At 43.6% G+C, this 22,285-nt stretch overlaps 1 protein-coding gene across 3 annotated transcripts in view; it reads left to right on the top strand.

Annotated features, from left to right (window-relative positions):
• The window catches only part of SLC22A23 (solute carrier family 22 member 23), a 185,730-nt gene that overhangs the window by 28,054 nt on the left and 135,391 nt on the right, over positions 1-22,285 (top strand). For 2 of the 3 annotated variants that reach the window (XM_032140432.2, XM_032140431.2), the window contains exons 2-3: positions 11,390-11,493; positions 17,403-17,557. In XM_032140432.2, the coding sequence (XP_031996323.1) occupies positions 11,390-11,493; positions 17,403-17,557 (259 nt within the window). The remainder of the gene's footprint in view (positions 1-11,389; positions 11,494-17,402; positions 17,558-22,285) is intronic. The other variant, XM_058432132.1, reaches the window with a different exon arrangement.

The raw sequence follows: 22,285 nt of genomic DNA, 5'->3' as shown, positions 1-22,285 counted from the left end.
CCCGAGGACCTGCTTAACTGACAGACAAAATTAATGAGTAATAATCACTTTGTGCCGGTTACTGCACCAGGCACATTCCTGATGTTATTTTTGACTCTTGTAACAACCCTATAGTGAAGGTTTTGTGACTCCTACGTCATAGATGTTAAAACTGAGCCCCCACACAGTGAAAAAGCTTGCCCTGATGATTGTGGGGCAAAACTAGAAATAAAACTGGGGCTTATCAGGCTCAAACTCCGAGCTCTTAGCCTGCATCCCAGCTGTGCTTGACAGCACATTTGCATGCTGGCTCAGACCCTACTTTAGGCTCTGAATTCCATGCGACCAGGCTCTCGCTTACCATGCAATGAATGCCCTTCCTCAGAGACAATGGTAAGCCAGAGTCCAACCCAATGAAGACAAAGGCCAAATGGGTAAAAACCTGAAGGATTATGCTGTCCTGTAGTAGTAGTCACACCTACTACAGCTGAGACCTACTATAGTTGAGTCACTTTGGGATGTGGCAGCCTCGAGCTTTGTGTACCTTGTTTGTAGCTGGTTGGTGTTAGCTGTTTTCATGGAAAAGGTCATCATTTAGATCCACGGTTGTACTGGCTTGTAGTTTGAGCTAAATAAAGCAAAAAAAAAAAAGAAGAAAGAAAAAGGTATCATGTCCTCTTCAAGATGGTTAGACCAGTGTTGAAACAGTAGAAAAACTGGCTTACCATCTCAGGTACTCTGATTCATATGTTACAGAAAAAGATGAGTATTTGGCAGGAAGCCTAAGAGTGGGTCTCAATTAAAATGTTAATTTTTTTTTTCCTAATCCTTCCTGTTGTAAGAGTTTGGGACTAGAATGAAGGTAGTACCACTACACTGACCATTAGATTAGCAGTTGTCCTGGCTTGGCAGTAACTGACTTGTGAAATTTGTTGGGAGAGTCATGCGTCCCTGTGCATCAGGTCACCCTGTCTGAAAATGACATTTTCCACGGCAGCCTGGTATGGAGCAGCTGAGCCCAAGGAAACCTGCGCTCTGCTCAAGACTGGCTTGGCTACAAGCTTTTTAAATTCTGAGCGAGTCACTTCACCTCTTATTCAGTTTCCTTGTTTTTAAAATAGGGAGTTGATCATAACTTTTTTCAGCATTTCAATACTAAAAATTCTATTTAAAAAAGATACTGCGATATTAGTATCTTAAACAGCCATGATGTGTCAAATATCTGCTATTCACAGACCCTTGACAAATTATTATTTGTTTAGTCACTGTAACAATGAAATAACACCAAAGCCTGTCCTGTTTTCAGTGTGCTACTTTGCTTCTATATGCACATAAAGTGTATTGAATACTTGTCAAGACAAATGCTATAACCTATAACAAGTTAATACAAACCAGAGAGTTGTGTTTGTATGAACTAGGGCTGTTTCTTTGAGCTTACTGGGGGAAAGAACCTGAGTTTCAATCAGATGCAGATTTATAATGTATGTAAGAGACACGTGATCTTGGACTAGCGTCACTTCTCAGCCTCAGTTTCTTCATCTGTGAAATGGACGCACTGGTAATAATGTCCATGCAATGGGCCTGCTGTGCTGTCAGGGTGCTTAGTCAAAGCAGCTGGCAGAGTCCCTAGCACAGGGTAGATACTTAATGAATCTTAGTTTCCTTTCTTTGCCTAGAACAAAGCTTAATTTAATGCCATAGATTTGTTCTATTAAGAGAGAATTATTTGGCCGGGCGTGGTGGCTCATGCCCCTAATCCCAGCACTTTGGGAGGCTGAGGCAGGCGGATCACAAGGTCAGGAGATCAAGACAATCCTGGCTAACACAGTGAAACCCCGTCTTTACTAAAAATACAAAAAATTAGCCGAGTGTGGTGGCGGGTGCCTGTAGTCCCAGCTACTCGGGAGGCTGAGGCAGGAGAATGGTGTGAACCTGGGAGGCAGAGCTTGCAGTGAGCCGAGAATGTGCCACTGCGCTCCAGCCTGGGCGGCAACAGAGCGAGACTCTGTCTCAAAAAAAAAAAAAAAAAAAACAGAAAAATTCATCGTTTTAAATAAATTTCTCGTATACCCAATTTTCTATTGGCTTTTATAATAAAACTAGAAATATCTTTCCCTGGAGGAAAATTACCAATAGAGAAAAGTTTGGTGGAAACATTTAAAAACTATATTGCCTATATAAATTTGGTATAATAATTATGTATTATTTAAATTAAATTATACTTGAAAAATAATCACAGAAAGAGGATAAAGAAGATAAATAGCAGAGCACAGCGAATACAGGTGGACACAGGAGCATTCTGACTTCTGGGAGGGTCATTCCTACCTGACGTTAACACTTTGCCCCTCCCTCATTCTGAGCGTTAGCTTAGGCATGAAGGAATAAGACATGGTCCCTTTCTTCAAGGAACTTGTAGCCTAGTGCAGGAGTCAGCAAAATTTTTCTAAAAAGGGCCATATAGTCAATATTTTTGGCTTTGTAGGCCATGTGGGCTCTGTTTCAGTTGTTCAACTCTGCTGCTGTAGTGCCGAATCAGCTGCAAATGAATATATGAATGAAGGAGCACGGCTGCGTGCCAATAAAACTTTATTTACGAACACAGCAGGGCTGTGTCTGGCCTGTGGGTTACAGATTGCCGCCCCCTGAGCTAGTGGAAGAAAGACTTGTAAACTGGCAATTATGGTATATTGTAAGAACAGTCTACGTGTTTTATCATGAGTACAGGATGCTTCAGAGGCACAGAGAAGAGGCTCCTGATACGGTCTTCGGAGAGGATACCCCTCAATGGAGTTTATTAAACTTTATAGAAATAGAGAAGCATTTTCATTTGTACATTTGTAATTTTGTACCCCTTTCCCTTTTCACTTGGTTGTGTGCTTGCGAAAGTAATACGTGTTGCTTGAAAGAAAAAATGCATGCAGTACAGAAAATCGGTCCTACTTTGACTGACAGGTGATATACGATGTTAAATCATTTTGGTTGTGGTGAGGTTTGTCCTTTAAAGCAGGCATCAAGCCAGAAAAGTTGGAGTGGGAGAATGAGGGTGTTGTGGGAGTGGGGCACAGAAGAGCAATGTGGGCCAAGGGCGTGGAGGCTCTGGGGAGCTGTGAGCACTTTGGCAAGGCTGGGTCATGGCAGGGTTTGGGGCAGGCGGTAGTGATGAGAGAGGTAGGTGGGGGCAGCCACCCCTAGCTCTCTTCCGGAATTGATGGCAGCCAGTTTGCAAATGGGAAGAATAGAAGGTGACAGGTGACTCCGGCCATAAAGGGAAGGTAACAGTGTCCTGTTACAACAAGGCCATAGCCTACGGCTGTGGGAAGCCACTGAGGCATTTGTTTTCAGCAAGTGGAAGATGACTTTCCTTCACCCTCCAAGTTCTCTCCGGGATGGATCACCTGGGTCATTACAGTCTTCTCATTTCAAAGATCCCCTGAGGCTCCCAGCAGAAGCTCCCTACCCCTGGCTCTCTTCCGGAATCGATGGGGACATCTTAAATGTTAATGCTGCAGTCCAGCTCTGTTGACACGCTGTGTTATACTAGAAAATACCCTCCAGTAACACTTGAGACAACTTTTGAATTTCTCAAGTTAACGGTCTTCAAGTTATTTCATATAAATGAGTTGCTGGAAGCCTGTGTGCTGACTTCTTGCAGGGCATTAATAGCTGCTCCCTTTTGATGCTAAGGGATCTGTGGGGTTCCTTCCTTCCTCCCTCCCTCCCTGCATTCCTCCCCACTCCCTCCTTCCTTTTTAATTTACAGGGCTTACCCTTAATTTCCTTTCTTAGAGGTAGTTGATGAGGGCCGTTAGTAAAATACACATTGCAGAATTTGGAAAGACTCTTCAAGGTTTTGGTAGCTAAAAGGGCATTGCTTATTAATTATCTCCACTGCTTTGTGGGCATCTATTCAGCTTCCCCAAATGCCACCAGGGCCCTGTACAAAAAGAATAAGAACGTTCAATATGCAAACCTCTGCTCAGAAAGATACACCTCCCTATTTCCTTCAAGAAAAAGTAAAAGAAACAAACAAAGAAAAGTGACTCATTGTATTTTTCCCTCAGAGATAATCCTACACATCGCTGAGGATGTGTTCAGGTGGTAATTTTTTCTGTTTTTCAAGTTCTACGTCTCTAGCCCTTTAAAAATGATCAAATTCAGTGCAAACCAGGAAAGCCCCAGTGTCAGTACATGAAGCAGTTTCTATTTCTCTCCCACCAGGAAGGCTGCACTGCGCAGAAGAGGAGCGGGCAGTAGAATTGTCATTTGAAGAAAAAAAGACAAAAAAAATAAATTATTGCTTAAAGGTTCGAATGAATCGAAAATTACTACATTACTCATTAAAATGGGACTACGTGAAGTTTAAGAAATGTGAGCAGCTTTCACGATGTGGCTCCGGGATGGGTTTCCTTAGAGAGGCTCAGAATGCAGGTCTGCTAGAGTTCGGGTGTATCTTCCATCTAGCAGGAACGGTTTGCAATCTATTTTTGCTCTGGCTATTCCCCTCAATGTGCCATGGTTATTATTTTAGCACTAAGGTAGAAAAAAGGAAAGATGAGGAGCAATTTGAGCAGCAAGTAATATTCATTAAAAAACAGAGAAACAAAATTGAAAAGAAAAAATTTCCCGGGAGTGCCCAAGGATGTTCCTTATGTCACTCAAGGAAGCTTGCAACGATGCCAACTCTCACTGGCAGTTGTGTTGGCTACTGTTGACAGCAAACCTCCTAAAATTGGAGGATGAGCTTAGAGGCAAAAAGCAGAGAGTAATTTGAGGTTTTCAAGTCATGCAGTATATCTTGAGTTTTGATGGAATCTTTTAGGGGAAAAAAAAATCTGTCAACTGTTAGATTTAAAATACTGAAAAACACATTTAGGTAGCATAGGCTGCCTAGATGTTGAGAAACTAATCGTAGCTAATGTGCTTCATCAGCCTGGCTTGTGGAGGGTGTTTCTTTTGTCCGTCTGTGACTCATCTTCCAGGGTGGACTCTGTGTGTGTGTTCTTGCCATTTCTATTGTCTGCAGTTAAGAAGTGCAGAGCACAGCACATCCATGGTATATAAAACACTGGTTCATGAGAGGCTGCTGAAACTCTATTTTAGGGGGGAAAAATGCTGACCCTACATTTCTCTAAATTCCTGTGACCCAGTCAGGAACTTTGTTTTACTTAAGCTTTTGAAGTTTTAAGCAGTACTATCCTCTTTGTAGGGCTGAACAGAAATATTTTCTTTTATCTCAACTGACACTGCTCAGCTTTAGAACAGACAGTGTGCACAGCGATTGGTAAAACCCTCATGGTTTGCTGATAGAACAATTTCAAATGGGGATCTCCACTACAAAAGATGAAACTTGGGGGAAAATTTTCATTCACTTCCCTAAAAACCACTTTTCGCTTTAGTCAGTGAGCATTAACATGCTTAACCTTCAGGCTGTGAAGACGTGGTTTGTTCCCAGTCACTTTCAGAATAAGCTTCCTGTAGGCCTGATTTATAGGATTGTCTTAAAATACGTGTTTCCGAGAAGGCGAAAAGGTTTTTCCTTTGTTGGTTTGTTTTTTAATGATTTTGTCTTTGCCTCCCCACCATCGCTACCACTGTGGGAGTTTACATTATTTTTCCCTGCATTTTTTTTCTGTCATTTGAGGGCTTATAGATTCGTTGTAGAAAGTTTGGAAAAGTGAAGAAAAGTATAAAGTTGAAAATAAAACTCAGTCTTATTTCTACTCTTTAGAGAATATTTTGGAATATCTTCTTTTAACTTTTCCTGCATATACAAACATCTCTTCTAGTCACCGTTTTTCCATTCTGAAGCTTTCATGCAATTATATCATGAGCATTTTCCTCGATCATTCATTTTCAAAAGCGAAAATTTTTAATGGTGCTATGGTATCATTGACATTTAGTCAGGTTCTCAACTTTTGCTCTGATAAGTTACAAACAGTGAAAATCATTACATAGGGACCGCTGTGGGTGTCTCTGATAATTTACTTGAGATAAAGTTCCAAGAAAGGGAATTGCTGGGATAAAGAGTGGACCCCATTTAAAGTAACGCGCTGCATATTGCCAAATTGTCTTCCAGAAAAAACAGTGCCTAGTTTATGCTCCTCGTACAGATTGGTACCTCTTTGTTTCTCCTTCATCTTTAGAAATTTTTTTAAAATTTTCTTTTTGAGTCTCATTCTGTCACGCAGGCTGGAGTGCAGTGGTGCAATCTTGGTTCACTGCAGCTTCTGTCTTCCAGCAAGCAATTCTCGTGCCATAGGCTCCTGAGTAGCTGGGATTACAGGCACACACCACCACACCCAGCTAATTTTTGTATTTTTAGTACAGGATTTTACCATATTGGCCAGGCTGTTCTAGAACTCCTGACCTCAAGTGATCCTCCCACCTTGGCCACTAAAAGTGCTGGGATTATAGGCATGGGCGACTGCAGCCGGCCGTCTTCATTAGTGAAATCAAACATTTCCCAAGTGTTTAACTATTTGTGTTTCATATTTGGTTAATCATCTGGGTGCTTAACTCAATTTCTGGTTGCAGTATTGGTGTATATTGATATGTAAGTGGATATATATTACAAATTTAGGTCTTTATAATTTTGCTTATTGTATTTTTGATGTGCAGATTTTAAAAATAGTAATTAATAGTAAAGTAGTAATCGTTAAACTGTTACAAAATCTACCAGTTGTTTCCTTAGGTAGTTTTTCCCCCTTAGTTTTTCTCTTTAGAGATTTTATCTTCACTTCAAAATTAAAGAAGCAAACTATTTGCTTCCAATTTTTTATATTCTTGTTGTACATTTTATCATAGAACTCATTACTGTGGAAAATAAGATTGTTTTCTTTATCTCCCATTTATTTTCCATCTTCTTTAGAAATTTTCTGAGTTTCCTTGATGAATGTTTCTCCACTCTGGCAAGTCAAGCAATTCAATTATTCCTTTCAAAATAATACTAATGGTATTTTCTTTAGCTTATCCTTAAACTATATAGGTACAAAAACAGTCTACCAGATTTTCTGTGCCTCCACAGTTTTTGTTTTTTTTCTTGTTTTGCCAGAACACGTAGCAACTAACGTGTGTGAAACGTAGACACACTCTGGAGTCATTTGTCTCACCACTTAGTCATGGCTCAGAAGCGTCACATGGCATCATCATGAATGTCCCTGGTCTTGGAAAAATGACAAAGCAAGCAAGCCTAAGATTATGAAATGGGTCCATAACTTTAGTGCTTTTATGATCTTGTTAAACCTGCTGATGAGGTGTTAACAAGCTTCATTAAAGGATGCTTTTCATTGTTCTCTAGGGAACGGATTTGAGGGAGGTTGGAGTTAATGCAGAGAGACTCTTGTATTAGTTCAGGAGAGGGAGGATGGATGGTGACTTGGCATTATCTTGTCTGCTTACCCCCTGCAAATTCCATCCCAAGGAAATTTGACCAGAGAACAAGGTTCAATTTGCAAGTGACAGAAGCCACTCTGGTATTTCAGGAGATGGGGACTGAATACAGGGAATAGTGCTTACTGAGTTGCTAGAGCAACTGTAAACAGGTCTCTGGAAGGATTCCCAGCAGAGCTAGCCTGTCCAGGGAACTGTGCCTCCATTAGGAGGCTGAAGAATTAGAAAGTCATTGTCCCAACCACGGGTTCCAAGATCACACCTCCTTAGCCACCTCCAGAACTGTTGGCTCCCAGACCACCCAACCCTTGCCAGATCTGACCAGCAAAACGGATGTTTCCCTTCCTCCCCTCTTAACTCTCTTCCTAACTCAAGTCATCCGGAAATTAGAACAACGTTGCACACAGAAAGTTATTTTGGGGTGTGCACCTCATTGGCAGGACCAAAATCACATTCGAAACCATAGGTGTACCAGAATCTGGAAGTATTGTTTTTGGCCTCCCAGCCCACACTATAGGAGCACACACTGGAAGGAGACTGGAATCACATGAGTGAGCGCCTACCCCATCCCTATAAATCGGGGTGTCTGTGGGGGCAATGGAGCACAGATGGTATGTTCAGGATATATTTGAAAGGTAGAACCTGCTGGAATTGGTGATTGATTTGATGGGGAGGGAGGCGACAAGGGTAATATCAGAGACAAAACCCATTACATTAAGTTCTGGTTTTGTACTTTTTAGAACATTACTCCTGTTATATATTTTTTTTAATCTGAAATATTATAAATTGCTTTAAATGTTGCCTACCCAGCTGGTCAGTGACATGACCAGTTGCCATATCTTATCTAGAGCAATGTGAACAAATTTCAAGAGCCAGGTGACCTCAAAGCTTCCTCATACTTCTGAAATTCTTTAGGAGATTATACTGTGTCTGAACATATTTTCTTTTCCCGATACATTTTGTCAATACCAGAAGTAGAAGTCAAACAAGGGTGTCGGCACCATGGGTTCCCCCAGCGCCACCCTACCCTGCTAAACGGCGGTGCCTCCAGGATGGCAAGGGTGGTGTTGCAGGTGGATCCCCAGGCGTGAGTAACCCTTATCGTGGTAAACTTACTGGGCCTGGGAATCCAGTTGGTGTACTTGTTGCTTCAGATATGCTGTCTATTCTTGTGCCTAGTTGAGGAGGGTTTAAGGTAGCAGGTGGCTGCCTTGCCCTGGGTTTCCTGCACCCCCTCCCCAGGGGGAAGCCCATAGGTTGGGAACTGTGGAGCCAGCAATACTTCTAACCAGGCTTCCTCTCCCTACCAGGCATGTGAGTGGCTCAGTCTCCCTCCACTGTCTTCATTTTCCACTGTGGCACTGTTAATGGATAGGGCTGACCACTGAACATCTTATTAGCTAGCACCTTAATGGGGTCATGGCTGCCCAAGGCCAGGTCTGGTCATTGCTCAGGTGGCTGAACTCACAACAGTTTTGGCAATTTCCTCCAGTCCCCTAAATGCTTTATTAAAATTTCTTCTGCCTCCTGGCCATCTCATAGAAGCATAATATACTCATTTGCATCCTTTAACCTCAAGTAAACTCATCAATGGGAAGTCTTGGCTGAGACATGAAAGCATTTCAAATGACTCCCTGCCATCGAAACAGCAGCTGGTGCCCTTCTCCCCAGCAGCAACCTGGGGTCGGGATGTGTTCCTCTCCTGCCAAGATTGTGCCCGGCTGAGGCTCCCAAAGGCATGATGCAACTGGGAGATGAGTGGTTACAGGTGTTGAGAGCACCGCCTCTCCCAGAGTGTATAAACCAAGCTGGAAAAACAGAATATGCACCCCCCGTGATTTATGAAGCTGTCACTCACGTTTTAAGGCAAAACCTGCATTCCTGAAGTTAGAAATAGGTTGCGTGGTGAAAGGTTTTTATTATCAAAAATACATTTTTTCCCAGAAACAGCATACATACGTGAATGTTCGTTTTCCAGGCTTGCCTCCAAAAGCTCACTGAACTCATCACCTAGCTGTACAACCCTGCATTTGCAGGGCAGAGCAGCAGCAGCCAGTAGTCTTTTGCATGGTTCCTACAGCGTTTTTGCTTCTCCCTGCTCTTGGGAGTTGTTTGAACCCCAGCCCAAGACAGTGAAGCTCATTCATTGTCTTCAAAATGGCAGGGCAGTGTTGGCCAGTAGTTCTCAGAGTCGCGGGGCAGGCTTGCTGAACCACACTGCTGTGCTTACCTGCAGGAGTCTTCATTCAGTGGGCCTGGGATGGGACCCAAGAACTTGCCTTTTCTAACTAGTCCCCAGGTGGTGCTGATGCTGCTGGTAGCAGTTTGAGGACCACTGGAGCAATCATGGAAGGAAGTTAACCCTGTAAGGAGCTCCTGTGTCTGAATTCTTAAGAATCTGTGCAACCATCAGTGCCCTGCTCCCCAAATTCATGAATAAACCCTGACAACAGCAAATTCCAAGCCTTCTTTTATTGGTGAGGCCCTTGTGCAGTCTGTGCTTACATTCCCATATTCCGTTTCTTCCTGGGCCTGGAGTTGCAAATCACTCTGGAAGCAGATGGGGTAGAAAAAGAAGTCACCCTCCTCAGATCTCTGGAAAGCCATACCTGTGTTGGGGACATCGGCGAGCCAGTGTGTGTCCCAAGGAGTCCAGGGCAGAAGTGGGGACATTGTGACAGGCAGTGGCTTTCTACTTATCCCAGCCAGGCACCTTTCCCTGTATCCACTGACACAGAGCTTGGCTTTTCCTGAATTTTAGTGAAGCTTAGAACCACAGCTGTGGTCTCAGGGGCCTCGATAAGGCTCTGGAAGTTTGGAAACATGGGGCAGGACCTGAGCTTACAGTGCCCTCTAAGGATCCTCTGTGCTGCAGTCTGGGTAGCATAGAGACAAGGGGCGGGGAGAGACATCTAAGAAGACAGAACTAGGAGCAGGGGTCAGCCCATCACCTTCCATCTTCCCCACCCCCTCCAATCCTGCCTCTGTTCCCAGAACACCTCCCACTCTGGCGTTCCCAAATGCATTGGCGTGAATTTCTTCAGCTGCTTCCCTGCACCACCCCACCCCTGTCTCCACTGACCTGGAGTTGCGCGTCCAGACCAGAAGCTTTGCCCACTTCTTTGCGGCAGAAGCAGGGGCATCTAGACCCCCAGCTCTGCGTCTCCATGGCCTGGCCAGGAGGGACCCTGCTTATTTGCCCCTCTGGCCCAGAGGAAAGCTGCATGTGGATTCGAGTCCACACCTTGGACACACATCACTTAGAGGGAACCAACAGGGGTTTATATCCTGATTCTGCAAGTGGAGAAAAGAAAAATGAGAAGATTTGTATTTGTTTGTATTTTTCTTATTAAACAATACAATAGTCTGAATGTTGTATTTGCTAATTGACCGGCTTTCTCTCCAAGGAGAGCAGATGGCTTTAGAGGGAAGCGTAGGAAAACGCAAGGGACACTTCCAAGGACAAAAAAGAATGTTTAGTTAAAGTTCGTATTTCAGCATTTACTACTAATGCTCGCCTTTATTTTTAAGACTCCTCGTAAAGTTTGGGGAATGTTTCGGGATGAAAACGCAAAAGTTACTTTTAACCTCCTCATGTCATCACGATGCCCATGCAGAAAGTTGTCAGGGTCTCCCAGCCCCTGGGCACTCGGAGCAGCTCTTCATGGTGAGGGACCACTGGTCCTCAGGGATGCCTGGTCTCTGTGGCTGCCCACCTCTGCCTCAGTTTACATTTCCTGTGGTGGTTGGGACAGAAGAATACACATCCCCAGACTTCCTGAATCATTCTTTGCAGACTTGTAATCTGTCCCAGACTAAAATGTTACATTTCCTTTTGTGGGCAAATTATATGTCTCATTGGATTTTCAAAAACGTGGAAGAGACTCTGACTGGCGTATGTGGCATGGTACTGGCAACGGTGCTGTGGTCCCTGCAGAGTTATTGTATTGCCCTTATAATTGAGTACGACTAGCTCTGTGTATGTTTCTCTCTGATTTATTTTCTATTTGCCCCTCTCTAGTGGGATCTTGTGTGTGATAATGCCTGGAAGGTCCATATCGCTAAGTTCTCCTTACTGGTTGGATTAATCTTTGGCTACCTAATAACTGGATGCATTGCTGACTGGTGAGTACCAATGTGCCCGCCGCACGAACCTTTGGAGGCCACAGTACGCCTTTGCTGGCTAAAGAGAAGTAGTCAGTGTTAGCTTACCATGACTGTCTTTTCCCAGTGCCAGAGCAGAAGGCCAAAGCTGCCACGTGGAGAATGCAGAGCTCAGAGAAATGGCCCATGCATGTAGCAGATCATTTGGAAGGGTGAATTTAAATTCAAAGCAATTCTCTAGCTTCTAGAATATAGCAAAACCAGCCTGCAGCCCCATCTACTTCTAACCTTTGAGGTTTCATTAGAAAGAGCTTGAAGACTTATGTGCAGGGTTCCAGCGGGTGGATGCACTAAGGGGCAGATGCAGAAGATGCATTAAAAAATAGGGGATGGGGGAGCTAAAGACCCTTCCCCCATGTGAGCTGAATGAATCAGGCAATGCTTATTAGCACCTCTAAATGTCACGTAGATTTTGGTGAGGGGCAGTCCTTGGCTTGGCCGGGAGATGCCTTTGTGGGGTCTGTAGGGAGCTGCACCTTGAGCCATAAAGAGCATTTGGGTAATACAGATGGGCGCTGTGGGCAGGGGAGGGTGGTGGCCAGAGGTGAGAATGCATATGCAATAATGATAACATTAGCAGCTGGAAGATTACCATGTAGCAGGCACTATGCTAAGTAGTTCCATACATTAACATCTCCTTACAACACCCCTAACAGGAGATGCTATTATTACCTGTGTTTTACAGTTGAAAAAGCACAGAAGTGTAAGTAAAATCTCCAAGTTCACTCAGCTTTAAGCTGGAGAGCCGGGACTTGAAACTCAGCCACCACGTGGCCTCAGAGCCTGCCGCTCCACCGGGATGCCGCAGTGCTTTTATTTAAGGCGTTCTGTGGTCACAGGGGCAGCAGCGGTGATGTGTCTAAGCATGGAGGCAATCGTGCAATGTCGACAGGTTTTTCAAGTAGCGAGATTGCTCAGGAGAGAGGCGTAGTGTAACTGTCTCCCCAGCTTACATTCTTTTATCTTTAAAGGATTTTTTTTTTTTTTTTTTTTTGTGAATCAGGACATCTTGGCCTTGATGAAATAAGGGCCCAGAGTGGTATGGAACAAATTCTGTAGATTCTGTGACCTCTACACCTCAGTTAACTGAGAATGCTGGCCAAGGCAAGTGCCTGGGCGGACAGCAGCAGAGGGTCACATTACACATGTGGAAAATTTCTTCCAAAACCCAGCGTCTATTTGGGAGTTCCTTGAGCTGACATGTAATGTGATTTCCTGTGTGCTTGACATCTGCCTCGTCATCATTTGCAAGTGCTTCTCATGGACACGTTCTCTGTGGACAGCAACAGAGAAGCAGTCAGTGATCTCTGGAGACCTATGCAGGGGGCCTCTTGGGGGCTTTCTTTGGTAGAGGCAACACGGGGTTTATTTTTTAAACCAAATACTTGAGTTCACAGGTTTCTAGTGTGAGCTATATTGGTCTAAAATATATGGTTTCCCAGAAATCTACATTGAAATAGATTAGAAAACTATACTAATATAATCCATGTCACTGTCTTTCTAAAAAAATGCAGACTCGACTGGGGTCATAGTGTCCTTATTCAATAAATAATTTAATAGAAAAGTAAAAATCGACTTTTATGAATGAACCAGTCTGTAACAGTTTAAATGTTTAAAGATTGTTTTCTTAACTTTCTTCTTGTACACACATGTGATGTGGTCTCCCTGATCACACACCAGGCCTGAGGACAAAAGAGTTTGTGTCTTGCTCTTAGAGTAACCAGAAGTCTGACATCGCAAACCATTTCTCTGCAGTTGCTTTTCTGAGGTTCCTCCTCAGATGGGCAAGACTGAGGGGGTGCCCTGGGAATCAGGGGCAGGCCACCTGAGTGGTAGTTTTTGAACATTTTGAATGGGCTTCCCTTTCAGTTTGAAAGCTTGGTATTTTCCAACCCCGTTTTCTGGCATTTGACTCCCTGCTTGAGCCTTGCTTAAAAGGAAATAAACCCATTTAAAGGGAACTCCAGACCTCTCGGCTGTGGGCCCTGTTTCACGGCTGCAGGGGAAGTGGATCAAGTCATATAATATGCTTCCTAAGGCTGCAGTCAGCATTTAGTAACATTTAAGTAGTACACTTCTTTCTTTAAAAAGTTACTGTTTTTGACACCAAGTTTTGTCTGGGGATGTTCACTGGGTATTGGTATAGAATCCACTAGCTCAGGTGGGTGGGCGGGCCGATGGCCAGTGGCCCCAGGGATGCGCTCACTTCTTCACTGTGTTCGTTACTGCAGCAGCCCTCCGCCTCCTTCCCCAGCCCGCCCTGGGAAGCTGGCCAGTATGGGCTTCCACAGAGGACCCCTTGCCCGCCAGCTCCTGGCTGAGTGTGGCCAGTGGGGAGCACCAGCTGTAGATCCTCAGGCGAGAGGAGAGTGCGGTCAGGCACTTGTATGCCCAGCTTGCTCTCTGCCAGGCTGGAGGGGCCAGCCACCTCCTGTCCATGACTTCCACACAGCACCTCTTTCTCTCTGGGACCAGGACCGTCCTTCCCCTACTTCCTGCTGTCAAGAGCCGCAAGGTCAAACACCATCTCTTGTGGGTTCCCTCTCAGCTTGTTCACTCTTCTGTAAATAATCCCTTTATTAAAATCTCCTCCAGTCACTTCATTTGAGTGGGACCTCTGTTTCCTGCTGAGACCCTGTGTCAGTTCTCTATGGTTGCTGTTACAAGTTACTACATGCTTGGCAGCTTCCAAAACCCAAATGAATGATCTTACAGTTCTGCAGTTCACAAGTCCAACAAAGGTCTCCCTGGTCTAAAGTCAGGGTGTCAGCAGGGCCCCGTTCCTTTTTGCAAGACCCAGGAGATAATCTGCTTCCCTGCTTTTTCTAGCTTCTAAAGGCCACCTGCATTCCATGGCCCGTGGCCCCATCCTCCATCTTCAGAGCCAGCAATGTCAAGTCCAGTCCTTCTCACGCCACTACCTCGCAGGTTCCCTGGAGCCAGGGGAGTTTTCCTTGTCATTAGATTGGACCTACCTGGAAAGTCACCTCATGTCAGGGTCCTCAACCTTAATCTCAGCCTCAGAATTCCTTTTGCCATGAAAGGTAAAATACTCACAGGTTCTGAGGATTAGGACATGGACATATTTGAGGACCATTGTTCTGCCCACCACAGATTCTAAGTGATAAAGTCCTCTGCATTACAGACAAGGACTGTGGCTTTATCAGTCCTCTCTGAGAGGGTTCTGCCCTGGGAGCCAGTTTCTAGGAAAACCATCCATGCTTGTAACTAACATGTATTGAACGCTTGCTGAGGCATTTGTTCATATCCACTCCTGTCGACAACATTATGAAGCAGACATTAATTGGCCCTTACCAAAGGGAACTCCAGGCTCATTTGAACAAGCCTGGCCTTACTCAAGATCACACAGTTCAGAAGTGGTGATCCTGGATTCAGAACCAATACACTCTGACTTCAAAGACCGTGTTTGCCCTGTAGACCTTGATAAGTTTTACTTGTTGATTTTAGCAACCATTTTTTGGAGGCAGGGACTTAGAATGGTTGCTACACGCTTAAAAAAATCAAACATCTGGCCGGGCGCGGTGGCTCACGCTTGTAATCCCAGCACTTTGGGAGGCCGAGGCGGGCGGATCACGAGGTCAGGAGATTGAGACCACGGTGAAACCCTGTCTCTACTAAAAATACAAAAAAAAAATTAGCCGGGCGTGGTGGCGGGCTCCTGTAGTCCTAGCTACTCAGAGAGGCTGAGGCAGGAGAATGGCGTGAACCCGGGAGGCGGAGCTTGCAGTGAGCCGAGATTGCGCCACTGCACTCCAGCCTGGGCGACAGAGCGAGACTCCGTCTCAAAAAAAAAAAATCAAACATCTTTTCTAAAATATCAAAACAGAGCACACCATGTTTGGTAGGCGTCAGGAACGTAGAAATGCAGGAAGGAATGAGCACTACAACATTTCATTATTTCCTTTGTGCCGGCATTGCATCTGTGCCCATCATCCCCCCTAGTGAAGGATCTCAACACTCCACAGCGTGGGATGCTTGTCCCCATTTCACAGACCAGGGAAGTCAAGGGTAATGCAACATGTTAGAGTTAGTTCATTTTTCTTCATTTTAGGAGAATGACTAAAGCTGTATTTTAAATTTATTTTTGTAAATGAGTTAGATTTGGACAAAGTCAGCTACACAGTTTTTGCTGGTAAAGGCTTCCTGATTCCAGCAGTGGACAAGGGAAAGTAATGGCTAAAATCTCTAGGTGTGGTTATTGACTTACATTGAACTCCTAGCCTTGGCCTTGTTTCACTAAACCAAAGTGACTGATGGGAACGGTTAGAACTAAAAGTTCTGAGTGTAATTTCATCCTGTTTTTCCTTTCCCAGTATTTTCTTAAAATTACATCTCTCTCTATAGGGTAAGGCCATGCCTTACTTTTTTTTTTTTTTTAAGTTTTATTGACATATACTTTGCATCCCATAAAACCCACCCATTTTAAGTGCACAATTGAATGAGTTTTAGTATATTTGCAGAGTTGTACAACCATCACCACACTCTGAATTTAAAACATTCCCATCCCCTGGAAGGATGATGGAAACATCACCCCCCAGTCCTGGACAACCACAAACCGACTTTCTGTTTCTGTATATTTTTCTTTTATGGGCATTTTACTTGCATGTAGATGCCTTGTAATAAACACGTCTAGGACAGTTCGAGCCCCTCAGCTACCCTTTATGGTACTGGGGACACTAGATCTGGATTTTTCCCTCTTTTTTCTCCTGGCAAATAGCATCCACTCTGCCCCCATTTCTCTGAGTTATCCTGTAGACCAAGCCAATCATGTTTGATGGAGAGTTATTGTTGCCATTTTATTTCTAATCGGTTAATGAAGGAGAGATGGAAAGTTAGCATGGGGCCACAGGAACTGGTGACTTTCCCATTCTTGTGGACCACCCTCTGCTGTCCTCCCAGGCACTCTAGAAGCACATCGCCCCCTAGTGGTCACTGATCTGAAACTGGCCAGCTCCAGAACCCACGAATTGAGGGTATCTGTGGCCCTTTACAGAGAATCGTCACAGCCTGGGCTCCCTGCCTCTCAGTGCAGCCGAGGGGCTGCACTGTCAGCTCACTATCAGAACACTGGGCATTTAAAGTTCAAGCTGTCTTACTTTAGTGTGTGATCCCTTAAAAATTACTTCTTGTCGTGTAGCTGAAACAAATTGACAGATGGCTTGGCCCTGGCTCCGATAGGCTGTGTGTAGGATCAGGTATCTGACTTAGTTAACAACCTGGGGAGAGGAAACAAAGCCGCTTTGCTTGGTGACCATGTTGACTTTTGATTCAATCCCAAAGGTCAACGATTTCTCAAGACTTTTTATGCTGGGTGTATCAAGGTTCCTGTTTGGAGAATTATTAATTTTGTTCCTCTTGCCTTGAATTATATCACTATACACTCAGAAATAGACTCAGCAACAGGAATTGGGCTCAAGTCTGAATTCTCTTCTCTGTAATTGGTTGATCCCTGCTCCTTTATCTTGAGAATTAGCGGGTTGGGCTAAGTCTCCCTTTCTAACCCTAGTAGTCTAGGATCTAGTGAAGTGGATATAGATGGCACAGGACTTTTTGCCCAGTACTCATTCAACATAGGTTGAGTGCCTGCTGGACACCGGGTTTCAGCATCTAGCGTCATTGTCTTGTTTCACAATGATCCCTAACTTTTTCGCTATTGTCTTGTTTCACAATGATCCCTAACTTTTCCCCTGTTGTCTTGTTTCACAATGATCCCTAACTTTTTCCCTATTGTCTTGTTTCACAATGATCCCTAACTTTTCCCCTATTGTCTTGTTTCACAATGATCCCTAACTTTTTCCCTATTGTCTTGTTTCACGATGATCCCTAACTTCTTCCCTCTCCATCTGCAGGGTCGGCCGGCGGCCTGTGCTGCTGTGTTCCATCATCTTCATTCTGATCTTTGGACTGACCGTGGCACTGTCAGTGAATGTGACAATGTTCAGCACACTCAGGTTCTTTGAAGGATTTTGCCTGGCTGGAATAATTCTCACCTTGTATGCATTACGTAAGTAGGAGCCTTCACGACTAGTCTTGAAAGAATTTAGCAAAAGTACTGTTGCCTGGGAGGTTCTGGGAAAGATACTATGCATGCTGCTCGTTTGGGCTGGCAGTTTTGTGGAAACACAAACATTAAAGGCCTCAAGTGTTGTGAAAGAGGCTTTTCAGGTGATGCCGTGAAACATTTCACTCAATCCTGATCTCCAGCTCGGGCTCAGTGCACATCAAAGGACACGGGAGGTTGCGTAATTGCTTGGAGGAGTGGCGATCGGTTCTTTCCTGATATGGAGAGACTTTGGGTTTTCTCCAGAATTTTCTGCATTGACATCCTGTATGCTTCTATCTGGTGCTTGATTGGGTATCCACACACAATCCAAATTTTCCACATTCTCATGTCCACAGATGTGACCTTAAGTGGTCTGGAACTGAGACCTAAGCATTGGTACTGGAAAAGTAAATGACAACGTTTGGTAGAATTTGGTCTTTTTAGGAGGGTGAGACATTTCTTTCATTGATCTATCTTGTCTGTTGGCTGTATTAACGCTGGTGAATATAGTTAGGTTTCACTTATTTGTAGGTGGTGTTTGCTAGAACACAACCACACACCCATAAGGAGAAGAAGAGTTTTAGGCATGGTTATTTTACCTATTTACTGGCTTTATACTTTTTAGTCACTTTGCGGAAAGATCTATTGGGAATACTGTAAGGTTTACCATGTATTTTGTCTTTTTCTCTTTCTTTGACCACATGCATAGGAGTCAGGTATAGATTAAGTAGCAATTTCCAGTGTGACAAAATAAGAATAGTTCTAATTCTCTTAAATTTGCATATTAAAGACTTCTTTTAGATAGCTAAAATTTCTGTTCTACTAGAAATATAATCAATTCAGGACATAGTTTTATTGTCACAGGAAGGAGCAGACACAGAAAAAGGCTACCGGTATATTCTTCTAGATCCATAGTTGGCCATTTTGTCATCAATGTTTAACTGAACAGTAGTTTCTTAGAAGTCACCTTTTGCAGTTTACTTGCATTTATCATAGAACCCTTGTCTCTTGGGAAGTTGTTTAGGAAGATATGCATGACAAGATCAGTGGGCCTGGGGGATGGTGTTTGGGGACTTCGTTTCTTTGAATAAATGACGTGAGTATTGGGCTTGAACTTCCCCAGGCAAAATGCCTGTGCCATTGTCTATGGCCCTGACCCCTGACAGTCTGTGCAGAGGAACAGGTCTGAGCACTTCTCTGGAGAAGCCTCCTGGTCCTGCCCTCAGGCAATCCCTTGGCCTACATGTGTGCAAGTGCACTGGGAGCCTGGCTCCAGGCAGCCGTCCTTGCCAGGCTTCCATTCTCACAGGGGGAGGGCAATCCAGTCCTCTCACGTGGATGGCCATAAAAGGGGACAGCTCTGCACTGGGACAAAATGGAATAGCTGCGCTTCAGGAGCTCTGCAGAGAATATAACCTCAGCCTCACCACCCCCAGGCCAGAGAGTGTTCATGGAAAATTGCCTTACTGTAAAGATGGTGTATTGGTTTTATCTTGCATGCCAACTACTAATGACTGGCTGAAGCTGCCAGAGCATGGGGAGAATACTTCTGAGGAGACTTTGGGGCTCAGCAGAAGAGAACACCTTGATCCATTAGCCATGTCTGCAAGTGTCAAGGAAGGAGGAGGGAAGGGCTACCTGTGTAACTGGCATTTGCCATCTGGAGAGACTATCCATGAATGAAGCCAGACCAGGAGTGAATTGTACCTGAATGGCATTGCTTCTACCTCACATATTCATGGAATTGTTTTACTGACTTGCACTGTGACATCATGCCGTTGACCTCTGAAGCCAATTGCTATATTTACTACAAAATATTATGTTGAAGATGTGTTTTCATTAGATTACATAGTGAGCTCTTTATAGCAGAAAGTTCTCTTCCACTTCAGAACCATTCAAAGAAAGTACTTACCCTAGGAGATTGCTTCACTCCAGTCTCCTAGGCGCAGAATCATATAACCCAGGCATTAGCAAACTTTTTCCATGTGGGAAGTTTTTCAGGCTTTGCAGGCCATATGGTCTGTCGCAGTTACTCAACTCTGCCATTGTAGCCTGAAAGCAGCCATAAAGAATATGTAAATGAGCAGATGTGGCTGTGTTCTAATAAAACTTTATTTACAGAAACAGATGGTGGGCCAAATTTGGCCAGTGGGCCATAATTTTTCAACCACTGATGTAAATATTTGTGTGTGGGCCTGGTAACACAAGCTTTAAATTCTGACCTGTCTCCTAGTTTCATCTTAGCTTCCCTACTTTAATGTCTGCTTTGTCCCATTTTTCTTCCTCCATAATTTGTGTTATTTTGTGTGTATCTTGTTAGTATAAGCAGCCTTAGGTTTTTTTTCTGCAGTAAAGCAGGGCATAAATAAATGGTCATGTTTTCTTAGATTGGGACCACAAATTAAATAAACATCATGACAAATGCCATTGCAGTGAAAATGTCCCAAGGATCAACAAGTGATTGACCCACTGTTAGACCTAATAAAGTATTTGGGGTTATACAACTAAACTAAACCAAAGGGCTGGGAATGATGACTCAGAGTTTGTTGAGATAATATTTAAACAATGAAAATTTAGGAGAGTTGGTTGAGAGATGGCAAAAGAGCAAAGCTTCTGAGAGAAGAATCAACAGGAAATAAAGGGAGAATTTAAAAAGGAAATAGTCATAATGGACAGGTGGGATTGGGATAGGATACGGTTGGCGTGACCCATGTCTCTCCACACGTGGCAGTGTTGGGAGAAGCCAGAGGCTGGTGACAAGAAGTTAAGACAGCAACTCTCAGTCAATAAAGCTGAGTCAATAAAGCAGAGTCACTGAATATCCATATTAATGTACTTGCCAGCATTTTATATACAGTAGTATTTATGCCTAGGTAATGCTTGGAAATTTGTTTTACTTGAAGAAAATTATTGATAAGCCAGGTCACAGGGTTGAAGTACTTCTTGACTCTAAAGGGAAGTTTAAAACTTTGGGGCATTGATTGTTTGGAAGTTAGATTTGTAATGGCCCCAACGTCTTTTCTTCCTCCAACCATAAGGTTTTTATCTCACTTAATGTATCTGCTGGAAAGGCCTGTGCTTTCTCAGAACAGAACTGGATAGCATTCTTTTTTTAGTCTTGCAGGTGCTTGGCAATGTAAGTAGGGAAAGTAATGATTTTTGCAGTTTTAGTTTCTTATGTGGCTTGCCGTAAGGGTGGACTCTTCATTTTGAGAAATGCTGCTGACTTGTGGAAGTTTTCTGCTTTATTTGCAAGGCTGCTGAAGGTTTTTTTTCTGCTTTGGAGTTTTTCTAAAGTACATTCCAGTTAAATACTCTACACTGTACATGTTTGTTTCCCTCAAGTCGCCAAAGGGAGATGTGGTTGTGTAATTAGTACATAAAATAGAGATTACTGGCATCTTCCTAAGGAGTGTTTGCATGGAAGCAGAGTGCACATTGGCAAGAGCAAGAGAGAACAAGCCAAGCTCAATGGATTTCCCCAGCACAGTAGTGGCCTGTAAGACCTTTGTGAGACACTGAATTAATTTCTAAATACACTTGGGCTGGATCAGTGGCCTCTGGACACACATACACACACACACACGCGCGCACACACACACACACACACACACACACACACACAGGCAGTCGAAAAACTGACTTAGCAAGGCAAGGGGCACAGACCAAGAAAAGAAGCAACAGATCACATTTTCCTATTTGTTTATGAAAATGCAGGTCTTATTTTCAGCCTGAAGAAATGGATACTTCTCAGCATAGGCGGATGTGATTTGTTGGGGTATGAATCCTTTTCCTAACCAGGATCCATAATATCACAGACAAGGTCATATAGCACTGCAAAGGGTATGTCTTTCTTCAAATGGAGCCATGAGAGATGATGGTTTTTTAAGTTGATTTGATATTGGTTGTAGTAAGTCCTGTGGGAGGGAATTTTTTTAAATAGAAATACTGTTTAAAAATGTCTCTTCTAACTTGATCTCTGCCTTTTCCCGCTCCACTTCTAACTGCCTCCCCCAGCTACACTTTCCCAGTTTGAAATAATGAACAATACCTTTTGCTGACAGAAAGACCAAACCTTAGTTCCTGTGGGCAAATGAAGGGTTTTTTTCCCCCAACAATGAACAATTTTCTTGAAAAAGTCTCTAAAGATGTTCTTATTATAATAACCCTCCTTCAAGCCAGACAGCCTAAATACTTGGATAAACGTTACACAAGATCAAGGAGCAACCAGAAATTTCACAGCTGACTCAGTCACTGATTACTTTGCAAAAATAGAAGCCAAGTCTTGACTTAACTGGTAATAGACTCAGAGTTTGAGTTTGCTCTGGGCGGGCTGCTGGTCCCTTTTTCACATGACACTAATGGTTTCAGACACAGAAGTGATTGAGTAATTTCTAATGTGCTGGTGTTGCATGGCTTTTTCTTTCTCACTATCCCATATATTTTTACACTTTGATATTTCCCTGAACTAATATTCCTTGCAACGTATTTCAGTCAACAGGATCGTTAAGCGTCAGCACTATGCTATATAAATAAAAAAAAAATTGACTGAGCCAAATGGCTCCACAGAGTGAGTTGTCAAAGTGTGGAATGAAGAGAATGGAGACTGCCGATGTCAACTAGAAATGGCTTCAGCTACCTTGTGGGCTTCTGGGGAGCAAACATTTGCTCTGCATTTGGGTGAAGGGA

The sequence above is a fragment of the Hylobates moloch genome, unplaced genomic scaffold (assembly GCF_009828535.3).
Source record: "Hylobates moloch isolate HMO894 unplaced genomic scaffold, HMol_V3 SCAFFOLD_20, whole genome shotgun sequence".
Lineage (NCBI taxonomy): Eukaryota > Metazoa > Chordata > Mammalia > Primates > Hylobatidae > Hylobates > Hylobates moloch.
Note: the sequence above shows the minus strand (reverse complement) of the source record. Positions and strands in the feature narration are given on the sequence as shown.